Raw genomic sequence first — 13,715 nt, 5'->3', positions numbered from 1 at the left:
TGTCTGTTGCTGACTAAAAAACAAGGAGCCATGGGGAACCTTGCTCTGTTTGATTTAATCATGGGGAAATAAAATGAAATAAAAAGAATACAGAGGCCAGATGAAGATCTCTTATATCTTATATATATGCTCTTTACCATTAGCTTTATCTTAAGTCTACAGACACGCCAGAGTGTCTTCTGGAACTGAATTATTTAGATTCCACATTTGTAGGCTTTGCAAGAGGAGGTGAAATGGCACTAAATCCCTGACCACTGCAGCATAAAGTAAAGTGACAGGGAGCATGGCAGCACATGTTAAAAAAAATAATCACTGTGCAGAGAAACGGTTGATGCGACAAAGCATGAACTCCAATTTAATTGCCTTGCTTGATGATCATCAATAGATCCAGAACACCGGATCCGATAAGTCCAATTTGACCGGGATCAAGAGCAGTCTATGATATTAACAATTATGGTAAGCACACACCGTTCACAGAGGCACGCAGGCATTGTGCAGTCGTTATCTCTGTGAGAGGGTGGGAGCCTTCTGTGGTTTGTCAGTCAGCTCAGATACTACTCTTTCTTTGAGTTAAAACATTCCTACTACACTGAGCCTTTCAGAAGCATGCAGCTCCCAGGTTCAGACTGCAAGAGTTCGTTGGTTTTCGTAGTGCGCCAGCATTGGAAGCAAATTAGTTCATTTTGGTGGAAAAAAAAAATAAAAATCTTCTGTGTCACCGTGTGGCGTCACAAACATTCAGCTGTAGATCTCCCCCCTCAGCACCCAGCAGTCACAACGGCACACTTACACACATGCAACACTGTGAGAAAACGACAGTCATACATCTCAGTGGATTGTCATCCTTGACAGTTTTAGTAGCTCATTTCATTATTTACCTTCAAGCAGCTCTTTGCCTGCCAGTAGCGGGTGAATGCAATCACATTACATTATTTAAGACTCAGATTCATTACTTCCCAAAAAAGATGCCAAAAAAAGGAATACTGGTGCATGCAACACAGGAAACTATTATACAGTACTTTGTCAAATATGAAACCACATTCCGTTCAGTGAACTGCAGCTTTCTGCCGTTTTGTTGCTCCACACAGAAAAACTCAGTCAGGCTGAAAACCATTTATCACAAGGAGGCCAGAGCAAAACGACAGGGTATGAACTACAGGCTCACACAGTCCTTGTACTGACAAAATATCTCTGACAATTTCTAATACAAACCCTGAGCACAGATTTCCCTCATAGGTCTCGTCTAAAAAATGTGTTCATCAGATGCCAAAAGACAGCACAATGGTTTGTAACAACAAGTCACGGTGGTGGTCACAACAGTAATGTATTACAACCACACTGTTCACACTGGAAAGTGTGGCAGCACGTATCTGGGTGACTGACATGGCATCGTGCCAGATGGTGTTGAACTGAGCCAGGTTAACCTTTTTTAGCTCCACGGCGTTGCTTTGTTTTTGCCAGAGCCATCTGGAATGATCTGCTTGACAATAAAAGAAGCAGCGTTTGTCTCAAAGGACCAAAGTTTGTCAAAATGCAGCTTTTCTGTAGTCGAGGATACGGTGGCTCAACACAAAAGGGCAGCTCTCTTTAAACTACACTGTCTGTATGCATAGGTGGATGGTTTTTATCGGTCCCCTCGGCCTATACCGTCATACATTTTCGGCCGCGCAGGCCTTTGTGGACAACAGCAGATGATGAATTTTACATCTCATGGCCCCTGTGCAGGTATGGGGAGTAAAGCACAATTTGTGCTCAAAGCTCAACACTCAAGACGAGAGTCAGAGATGTACACCAGTCTGCAAAAATGTTTCTAAATGCATTAAACACTTATTTTAGGTGTTATCGATGCTCAAATACATTTCAGTATATTATCACCATTACAACATGTTCCCATTGGGCTGAACAAATGTATGTCCAAATGACACTTCCTAATATGCCATGTCACTTTGTTGCAGTCAGCTCAGAAATATCGCCACAAGCTCCAAACACATGTATTCTTATTTTCCCTGACTTGATGACATTAACCTTTCGCCTGCAGAATCAATAGCATTTTATTCAATTCCCCTCTCTCTCCACACCCACTAAAGGTTAATGCATGGTTAGATTGGTGAGAGCACAATTCTTTTTACTGGCTTCTAACTGGCATCTGTGTTGAAATCCAACTGATTTTTACGACATAATGCTGGTATTAGAAACGCTTTGGATAAATCCATACATTTGCCCATTGTTTTGAAAATGCGGATGTGCAACGATCAATCATTTTTTCAGTCCAGCGACCTTGTTGCCCGGGGTTGCACGAAACCCATCCAGGCAAAGGTCAAGCGTTCTCCACACAGTTGGTTACTGCACACAAACGAAGACAGAGAGATGAATTCCAGTGAAAGCAGACTGCATGTTAAACAGATTGATGCTCATGTTACATACGTGTGTTTTGGTTATGTGATCGTACGTCAATAAGAGTGCGCTCTCATTGACCGATCAGAGGCTGCACGGGTACAGGATGTTGGTAAAACAAAAACAGACAGAGTGCTGCAGGCAGAGTCTGTGCGCAGCGAGTGAAAACACCTCATTACTTAAGCTGACAGGACCTCCCGCTGTTGTGGAACCCCTTTGCTCTCAGGCCTGAAAAATGTCTTTAATACAAACTTTTCTTTTTTCAGAAGTTCCTCAAGAACTTTGTAAAGCCCCCCCCCCATCTCTCATTTATTCAATTGTTGCTTTTATGTCCATCTTCATCTCACACGCGTTCTGTTTCATTCTGCTTTCAGCTGAAAATCACACTTAACTTAACTTTGTTTTGAAAAGCTCAAATAGGAATTATCATTAGTATTACTTCAACATAAAGGGGCACGAGATATTGAAATCCAGCTTATGCACTTGCTCCTAAACTGATATTTATATTCATTGCAAGCAGAAAACACTGCCTCGCTAAAAAAAAAGAAAAGAAAAAAAAAGACCATCATTTCGAAATCTCCTCACCACCTGCAGCTTAAATACAGCAGGACTTGAGGGGAAATGGCCATCTCTGACTGTGCTGTAAAACTGATAAAAACTAGAGTAGAAAAATCTTTACAGTGTGCCTGCTGCCCTAAGGCTCTGCTAATCATGGATTTTTGAAAGACACACACACACACACACACACACACACACACACACACACAGGTTTTTAACTGAATTTTCTTCATTCATTGTTATGGTTCTTTCTTTTTAATTTGTTTGTAGTTTGTAAAAATACTTGTTTTAGACTGCAGATATGGGCAATAATGTAGAGTTTAATTAAAAACAGCATGCTGAAATGTTCAAACTATTCAGTGCCTCAAAAGTGCGGGACTCAAACAGAGGCACGGCACTGATCTTTTCTCCTTTTTTTCGGTTTCCCATAGAGTCGACACATCCTACAGAGCAGCCGTTATTTCCATGATTTGCAATCACTCAATTCCTCTGGACATTTTTCACTCTGGACTACTTAAAATATAATTAGTTACACTGAATCTGTGTGTCAAGTGAACGTCTATTTCGAGGATGAGTGAACGGAATATGAACTCAACATCTAACATTTTCACTGACTGATCGCACGAGGTGAGGGCTCCAAATTAGTGCGTGAATCGGGAGGCTTGTTTATTTCTAATGCTGCGATTTAAAGATCAGCAGCAAATAGTCCATCAATAGGATGGAATTAAGACTGACTGACTTGAGGATGACTTGAATTTCTCATTGGCCATATCAAACAAGTGATTTTGTTTGTTGTCCTCTATGTCTTTGGAAGTAACTGGAAGTCAGTGCAGCAGAGTTATGTGGAACAAATGTTTGTTTATGTGGACGCATAATGTGTTTATCAAGTGTAGAAGTAATTATAAAGAAAAAAGAGCTAGAATAAGTACACGGCTCCAGTTGCTCCTGACATCCACTAACCGCTAAACCGAAACATCTTAGCGTGACCCCTACATCACTGCGGAGAAAGAAGCATGTTAATGCAGCAATTGTCTCCCATTTAGCTGTTGAGGAGAAATAGCAGATGCAACTACATCTACATAAGAAGGCAAACCTAGTGTAGCTATGCCTCATCAAACAAATAAAGCATATAAACACAGCATAATATTGACTTATTATGTATAACGTAGCCATCTTGTGTTGTTGTACTATCAGCCGTTTCAAATCTAACAAACATCAGACAAAGGCTATGCCACTGATATCAATACACTCCCTTTAATCCCCCACATTAACCATAACAGCTTTATATTTGATAAAACATAATGGAAGTGAGGACAAAATGATCATCAAGCTATTTTCATAACATCTAACGCATAACGATAGTGTAGATTCTAAGTAAAATTGTGCAAAAAAGTACTAAGTTCTCCTATAAAGCCGTAAAAGCTCACCATATTGATGCTCTGCTAATGTCTTTTGGCACAGCAGTTGGTTGTTCTGGGCAATTTAAGGGGATTATTTCTGCCTCTCCTTTCGTTCTTGTGACAGAAGAAGAAAATAAAAATAAAAATACACCATTCCTGCCACAACAATGGCAGAAACAATCCTGCATTGGTCGCACTGACAAGAGTGATGGGCTGAGAGGGACCTCAGAAAACGCAGTGCTTATTGATCACATAGAAATCAGAGCACCGAAAATGGTGCATTATTTCCCACAAGTGCAATCATCTTTCACCAAGTACAAGCACACACATTTGGAGCTTTTTTCTTTTTAAACATAACTGACACTTTAAGTGGCTCATCATGATCCTGGATGCTCTGTATGTGGACTGGATGTCCTCCTCCATTGTTGGCCTAAATGTTGTTTTTAGAAAATAGAACTCAGAGTGACAATAAAGCTCAATAAAAAAAACAAAAACAACACCTTTCCTTTCATAACATTAAGACGTAACCCATGTACAAGGTACTAATTTATAGTAAGCAGCGGAAGTGCAAAGAATCATGCAAAGCTATTAACATTCAAACTAAATTCATCATTTGTACAGATTCTGCGTATTTGTCAGGCAATCATCTATGATAAATTTCCCCAACTATATTCAAACTTGGTCAGTGAATTAAAATGTAATTTAAGTTATCAAGCTGTGGACTCATCCATGTACAGATGTGAAGGAAAGATGAACAGTCGATTAGGGCTGTGTTAATGTGGAGTATTAATCCAGACCAATTAGCATTGCCAAGGAAGCAGAGAACACAGAACAACACCTCTCTGTCTAAAGGGCCTTCTTCTTTCTACTTACAAAGCAATTAATTAGTCCGGACTTCGTCATTCTTTAATTAGAAAGTCCTTCTTTACTTTGACACATTACCAGGCGACTCACCGCTTACTTAAATGACTGTTTAATTATAGCACACTCACATAAACACATGGACACAAACATATCTGTGTGCCCCTCCTAGCGTGAAAGGTCAGCGTTTGTGCGAGAGAACTGAAGGCGTGTTGGAGCTGTGATTGGCAGGCTGTGTTGGCACGGTAACAGACAGTCAATCACACACCCACAGACACACAAACAATCTCAGTGGAGCAGTTTCCTACTGCAGCTGCCTGACCTCTAAACAGGGCAGACAACCAGAGCCTCAGGACATGGCAAGATAATGGAAAACAACGGAGACTGAAATAAGCTACTTTTTGTCCATACTGCCATCAAATAATAGGATTATGCCACAATTCCCTTTAAAGTCATTTGATGTTGGTAGAGGAAGAGGAAGGGAATAGCAAGGTATGAAATCTAACTGTTATATCGAAGTTCTCCTGAGTGAACGAAGGCATTTTCTAGTTGCAATTTTAGACACTTTTATTGAGAATTCGACAAGGCTGTGGGAAAAGAAATAAAAGGGGATTTGAGATTATAGAGTAATCCCAAGGCAGTGGGGCATTACTTGTGAGATAGCCATCAGTACCTGGAGGCAGGCTGGCTCTCTTCCTCTTCTTGCTGCTCTCGGCAGTGTTTTCCAAGGGAGAGCACTCAGTCACCAGTGGCCCGCTGGAACTGTTGAACTGGAGGGGATCGTTGTTGGACGATGGATCAAAGGGCAGAGCGTTGAGTCCTGGGGGGCAGAACACACAAAATAAAACATTAGATTCAATGAAGCAGTGACACTCAAACAAGACGGGAAAAACACTGAAACACACACTGTTGCAGATCATGTGATGATATACACAGCTGCCAGGTTATGTGGTTGGTACGCCACTTAAAAAGCACGAACTGAAGTTATCTAAGATTCTGAGCTGAACACATCATTAAATTCTCTATCAGGAGAAACTAAAAGTCCAACTAAGTCATAATTTGATCTTAATATGAAATTAGGGCGCCGTGATATTTGGAAAACATGCAACATGTGATATCAGTGATGAATACAGCGGAATGACTTACATTATATAATCAAATACTTCAGTATGAGGTGTTAAGCTCAGGGGAATTAATGAGGGCTACATTTCACTCCTGCACCTGTGCACGCAGGAACGCAGGCCTCTCCAATGCATCTGTGCACGTCCCACTATTTTAAGTCAAAATGTCCGAAGCGGAAAAGGTCAACCGCCCGCAATTTACTGCAGTCTAAGCAATCCTATGTGACATGCTGATATTGTGGTGACTTTTTAATTCTAAACATTTAGCACAGCTCTACATGAAAGAGCACTAAATTGTGAGTGATCTGAAGCTTTACATAGTAGCACTAAGACACAGCAACACGTGCAAATGATTCACTGTGGCTGATATCTGGTAGTAAATGTAAGATAAATATTCAAGCTCAGATATTCTGTGCACTGACACAAGTTTACTAAACACTTCAGAGGACACAAGGTTTCCTTAGAAAATCTGATCATACAACATACATGTCTCTATATATATATATATATATGTATATGACAACCAGGACAAAAACATCTGTGGAACAAGAAGTTCAATATAAGCAAAAATGATGTGAGATTATCCCTGAGTCCTGTGGGTTTGCAACATAATTTGTGATCTTCTTTTTTTTTCTGCTGGATATTTCAGCTTCTCTGCGTTTTTTTAAGGGTCATATTTGTTTATAATTCAAAGCCGGGTTTTGGAGAGACTCAAGACTGTGTTCATGAAAAATTCATCACAGTTCTTTGTGCTCAAATTTGTTTTTCTCCCGTGGCACAACAGATCAGAAGCTCCACTTCACTGCAGCTCAATCAGAGGTCTGAAGAACCCTTATCAATTTATATTCAACTAAGACAGTGCTCTAAAACAAAAAACATCATCATTATTAGGAACTCAAAGCTGTTTTTCTGTGCTTCTCACAAAAGAAGACTTGGATGAAATGTTCTAAACGTAGCAGTTTGGGAAGAATTATTTTACCAGGACACGTGAGTGAGTTTTCCCCCATGTGACGACAGATGAGATTATAAATGTATGTCAACTGTGTCATCAGTTTTCATGACTTCCATCAGTCAGCAGCGAGGATCAACACTTATTGACAAATGAGAGACTCAGATAAAAATTAAACTGGAGATCCAGTGCCCCTTGGATGGGAGTGCAGACTATCAAGTTCCTCTTTTGGATCTTATCAAACTATCAGGATGCTGTCAAACCCTTTCCACCTAATGGAGACCTTCACTGTGCTGTTAGGCATCGACAACAAAAGTACAAAGTTTGCCGGAGAAGAAGCTGATGTTCTGCTGATGATCCAGAAAAACAACTTGAGAAAAAAAGGACTTAAAATATGTTAAAGCAGTGGGTGGAATATGGGTTGACTTGAGATAGATCTTCTGTCCGGGCTCAAACACTCCCACAGATCTCTGCGGTCGATCTCCACTGAAAAGCCATCTGTCACACTTCTTTACAGATGACGGTCAATCCTCTGGAGTGAAATAAAGCCACTACTCTGCCAAAGTTAAACCTGTCACCAATAAACAGCTACATTTTACATCGATAGAGACAGCCTTTCAGTCATGAAGACTTCCCAGATAGAAAGGCAAAGAGGAGCCATGGAAAAAGTGAAACTGCACTGAACAGCTGGAAGGGAAATATCACTCCGCTTTGGTGTCTGCTGTTACAGTTCAAGATGAAGGACAGAAAGTTCACTTTTGCTCATGCTGGTGCCCTTAAGCAAAGATTTTACAAACTTCTCTCCTGGAGGACAAAAGAGGTCTTCTTAAAATGTGACACAAAGATGGCTTCAATTCAAAGAAGAATTAAGAGGGAGAAGCTTTTTTTTTACAGTTTCTGTGATATTCAGGACATCGTCTGGCTCTTAGCTAATGGTGTTTGCAAAGTAAAGCTTGGACACAGAAGGAATTATATCACAAATCAGGTGGATGGTTCTGAGACTCAGGGCCTGAGTCAGAGTCAGAGCCAATCCATGTTTGTTTAAAGAAAGCAGGGTAGAAACAGAGCTTTTGGACTATGAGTGCATTCGTGTCTGTATGTGTGTATAAGGCTGTATATCAACAACGTCTTTGTTGGGTCATCGCCCCTCGTTTGCCTTGCTACTCGAGTATCTGTAGACTGATGAATGGCATGTTTAAATTTCAACATCTGGCCAGAGGGAGGAGCAGAGGCAGTGAGTATCACTCCCCAGGGGGGGAAGGAAGAAAAGAAATAGCAGAAGGATGGGTGGAGACCGGACAGAGGGGCTGCAGAGTAGATTAAGGAAATAAAACAGCTGAGGTGAAAGACAAACTTTAGGTTAAAGAATGCAATGCAAGATTTATCACAAATGATTCTGAGCTGATCTTACACCACGCATGTATTATTAACGGCAGCACTAATGGTACAGACAGCCGGGAATGTAGAGGACACACAGTGAACGTCAGTGGATCATCAAGACCCCATATGACCCCCTTGGAGTTGAGCCAGAGTCTATACTGTGAATGTGGGGCAAAGTGATGTAGAAATCACTAAATCATATGCAGTAAAAGGTTAAATCCTGCCTAGTGCTGTCAGTGTTTTCAGTAGAAATGTTAATTATTTGATCTAAAACACAACCTGACAAACTTATGACAAGATTAAACATACATTTTTTTATCATTTGGTAGATTTAGTATCATGTTTAACTGAAGTGGTTAAAACAAGACTTGGTTTTGTTGTTTTCTGAAGGTCTCTTGGTTTCCACTAATCATCAGACAAAATAACCCCAAAACTTTTCATTCAAATAAACATGGTGGCCTCAGTTTATTTTTATAGTTAAGATTTCACAATCATACCATTCAATAAACGTGAAGCTCACCCGAAAACATCCAATATACCATGTACGCAGCAGTCCGTGTCAGTTAGATGTAATCATGTTTGCTCCAACAACCAAGAACGAAATGAGAGCCATTAAATACAGACTATAATTTGTTTTCTAATGATGCCTTTAAGTTATAGGAAGCTGTAAGAACTGAACCTGGGATCTTTCAGTCAGACAGCAGGGCTTTAACCATCATTAAACTAAGCTCCAATGATTTTCTTACCAACATAATTCTACAATTCTCCAATAAAGCTTCATGTAATTGTTATTTACTAATAAAACCAATGGTATGGTATGAAAAATAGCATAAGGAAACGTACATCAGCTCAGTACAATGGGGAAGGGCATCAGTAAGGGGAAGGCATAAGCGGTGGACTATTAACTTAAGATAACACTGAGAAACTTATAGACCATGCACACTACTGTGTGTCCATTCATCTGTGCAAGGTTAAGGGCCAGCTGGTGGCACACCGTATTAACATATTCCCAACATCCGAGATGAATTAGCTTCTGTGACTTTTCCACTTCATTACTAAACCCTTTCGGTCTGACAACAAACTACCTTTCTGCTCCACTGATTTGTATCATCAAACAGGCAAAGTGGCTGGGAACACCCACCCATCGAGACAAAAGGCAAATGCCATCTAACTTTGTATTAAACATCGAAAACAGCCCGGTAAGCAGTGTACTACTGTATTAGGGACTACAGGCTATACACAATCCTGTGCTTTAAAAAGATTACATCTGAAAGTCAGGAAGTGTGACTTTTGTCAGAGGAGACATGGAAATGGGAGAATGTTGCTCAAGTTCATATGATCAAAAATATAATATAGAGATACACAAAGAGATAACGAAAAGCCTTCAGAAACACTGCCCCAGTTTCCCAGGGTCATAAAAATCACACTTGGATGCATCCAAGAGAATTTAAGCTGAGAAACAGAAGATGTTTTCGTGAGGTTTGTGTCAAACTCAACTCGGGCAAGAGAAGTGGGAGCAGCAATTCCCAGAGCCACTATCCCATTACAAACAGGATACCATAAATCCCTCCTCTATATTCTATTGTTGTTTATCTTTCCATACGACACATCTCCTTTCCATCCAAGTTCAGGCCTGTTTGTGGCCCAGGATTGTGGTGCATGCCAAAAATCTGAATGGTTAAGACTGTTCAGACAATCAAACCAGCTTTCTTAGGGATTCACCAAACAAAACACTCAAAAAGAGACCTTAGGATGTAAACCAATTACAAACTTCTCCCTTAAAGTTGCAACTAACTGTGTTTAGTTAGATAGTCAGATAGTCAGATAGTCATCCCAGTTTCTGAAAGTCCCTTTCTTTGTTTTCCTAAATTATCTCATTTACAATTATGTAAATCAAAGAAAAGCATCAAATTCAAGATGTTATTTCAGAACCTGGAGGCAACACATGTTGGCTATTGTGTATTATAGTTGCTGAACTGTTGCAGGTTCCGTATCTCATATTAAAATTTAATGTAGACCCTGTGCTTGAGGTGAAAAGATAAGATTCATAATGATGTTGGATTGCAATTACTACAGAGCTGGCAGCAGTGGGTGGGAGCAATGCAACAGTCACAGGCTATAAAGCTGGGACCTGTTGGGTGGCAGCTGGCAAGATTACAAACGGGATCCCAAATTAGACTTCAGTAACCTGAAATGTTACTGACGAAACCAAGTCATGTGACACCCATTATCCTCCACAACGAATTAAAAAAAAGTTTTCAGTCACCGCAATAAAATGAGATGTCAATCTATTCATAGCCCATGATGTCCATCGGAACAACAGAACATCCCTTGGACAAAGACTGTGGATGTGAACTTGCAGCTTCCTAAAAATGGTAGCTGACTCTGACCCTTAGCAGATGGATAAACAAGGTGTCTGACTGATGTAGCTTAGCAATGGATGGTAAAGAATGCCAAACAGCTCTGGCATTCTCAAGAGACTATTAGAGAAGCTTTTCACTTCCTGTGTATTTATAGCGTAGACAAAGAAGCTGTTGAAAACACAAGCACTCCAAACAATTGGAGAATAGACAGGACCTACAGCTACATCATCAGGCAGAGTAAGCTCATCTTAAATAAAAATCTATGGTTTAGGGCTTTGTGCTTATTTTTACAGCCATATTGGTCCTAAAGCAGAGGTGCAAAAACTTCCCTGATTGTTGCCTCTGCAAGACAGAACAAGTCCACGAATCCCACTATCAATTAACGATTAACGTAGCCACGAGCCACAGCAGTCTTACACTACGTCTGTGTTTTTCTGTTGCAATCACACATGCCGTCGTGGGGTTTCACTGACAATCTCTCTTATTCTGGGCTTAGTTAATTACCTTAAAGACTCTCTAGGTGTTTATTTTATACCTGCTGAAGTTCCTGACCAAGAGGGACAAATGTCATCCAGGTAAAGCCAAACTTCTCTTTTCATTAAAACCAGAAAATTAATAACTAATCTGCCACTCAAGAGTGTGATGGAAGATCTATTGGAGAGAATTCATTATGCTGAATACAGAAGTTGCAGTAATACTGGTCCTCATGGAGTTCTTAACTAACTGGAGATCATACAGAATGTAGTAGTTAAGTTTGATTGTTTCCATGGAGACTCGTCAAATAAAGACCGACTCGTATCTGCTGCTGTTGTACAAGCATAACAAATGATGAGGTAATCACGGTCAGGAAAGTAGACAATTCCCCCGCCGTATGTAAACACACATTTCAGTAATGACGGTATTTCACCTGTTATGCAACAGTCCAAAGGTAAAACCTTGGGAAAAAATAACTGTTCCATAATGAAGTCCAAGTATGTGCTGAATGATTCATCAGACTTCCACATGCTAAGTGGAAAATGTGACCCACTCTGTAGACATGTATATGTATACACATTTTTTTTTCCAATCAACGACACCAGTTAAATGCTTAGTCTTTGCATTAATTCACACGGAACATAGTCACTCTTTTACCATTTTTGTTGTGTAGCAGGTGCTGCCAGTGAAGTGAATTCTGCAAACTGGAACACAAATGCAAATGGAAGCAAAGTGCCAAAAACTGCCGCTATGAATATTCATCATTAACAAAACAGGTCGGTTGTTTGCATACTCATATGTTGTATTAGGTCTTGGTGGGTTAAAACTGTTCAATTTTGACTATAATCACCATCGCTGCCTTACAGTTTTCCTTATGTAGGCATCAAATGTAAGCAGCTTTAGATAAAGCATCTGCTAAATTAATAAATAGAATTTTATACTGTATTAAGAACTGAAACAGCTTTAAGTGAAACTTTTTGCTGTTTTTAACGCCACCATCTTGACCAAGACTTCCTGAAACAAGAGATTTTGCTTCTCAATGAGACATTCCTGGTTAAACAGTGTTAGAAGGGGGGACGCAGCATGCCAACAGCTATATGCTAATACCTTCTAATCAGAGGTACCAAGAATATTCAGAATATTCAACATTTTGTATCTTTAAGTAAATGTCAGTGGCACCAATCAGGGGTAATATCCTAATAATTGAGTAGAATGAATTATGTTTTTACAGTAGGGTGGTTTGGTAAAGGTTAATCTATTCCCTGATGTTGTGCTGACATTTTGAAACAATACTGTTGGAGTATCTCACTGTGCATTTACAAATTTACGCTTGCTCTGCATGTCGCACACACAGTGTCATATAGAGCCATGGGAGAGATAGTAAATGCAAAGGTTTTTAACGTGAAGTTGACGTGTGTTTATTGACATATCCAACACTTATTTCTGCTGAGCCTCACACCAGAGCTCAGTTAAGACGTACTAGTGTGTCATAATAATGTCATGACTATTCATTACATTCGTGACAGTAAGAGAAAACTCCTCCTCAGACCCCCTCCATAAATCCTCCAAGCCTCGGGTAATTCACTGAAGGTTAATTTATTTAAATCTTCCATCAACTCATCTCTATTCCATTAAACTCACTAAGAATCTTGGGTTTGCAGTCTAATCCTCTTTCTACTGTCAAAGGCCCGTGCCCTTTCTGTCATGCAATGAGTGAGCAACTGTACGTCTGTAAGACAACACAGCAGCTGATAAGGTCATGTTAGCTGACACACTCATGTGCAATGTCCTTTGAGAGCAATGCAAAGCGTTACACTAATAACTCAGACACACAGGCACTTTGTGGAGTTACCACAAAGTGCTTTGTGGGAGGCAATAGAGTTAAAATGTAGGTTTTTCCCAGGAGGCCTATTCTTTTTTTTCCCCTGTTCTCAAGGCCACAGAAAATCGCAGCTCTTACCATCTGTTCTCTGCTTTGACAGACAGGATACTATGATGCAGACGGGGTATGATCAGATCAAGCCGCCAGGAGTTAGGCTGCAGTTCTACGGATATCTTGGCCATGCGGGCAATTCCTGTATCATTATTATAGCATGGCTTTGGCTATAATTGGCATTGGTGTTCTCATGCCAATGACTTTGGAAACGCTCACTGTTCCCCTGAAATAGTTGCTGAAGCGATTTGCAGTCTGTCAGACAAACATTCAGTCTATGTT

At 40.2% G+C, this 13,715-nt stretch overlaps 1 protein-coding gene across 1 annotated transcript in view; it reads right to left on the bottom strand.

Moving 5' to 3' along the window:
• Window positions 1–13,715, bottom strand: part of enox2 (ecto-NOX disulfide-thiol exchanger 2) — a 107,362-nt gene that overhangs the window by 74,575 nt on the left and 19,072 nt on the right. The window contains exon 2 of the mRNA XM_072395370.1: window positions 5,887–6,033. Within this exon, the coding sequence (XP_072251471.1) occupies window positions 5,887–6,033 (147 nt within the window). The remainder of the gene's footprint in view (window positions 1–5,886; window positions 6,034–13,715) is intronic.

The sequence above is a fragment of the Leuresthes tenuis genome, unplaced genomic scaffold, assembly GCF_036924035.1.
Source record: "Leuresthes tenuis unplaced genomic scaffold, fLeuTen1.0.hap1 SCAF_11, whole genome shotgun sequence".
Taxonomy (NCBI): domain Eukaryota; kingdom Metazoa; phylum Chordata; class Actinopteri; order Atheriniformes; family Atherinopsidae; genus Leuresthes; species Leuresthes tenuis.
The sequence above is the reverse complement of the archived record's forward strand: the minus strand, read 5'-3'. Positions and strand labels throughout refer to the sequence as shown.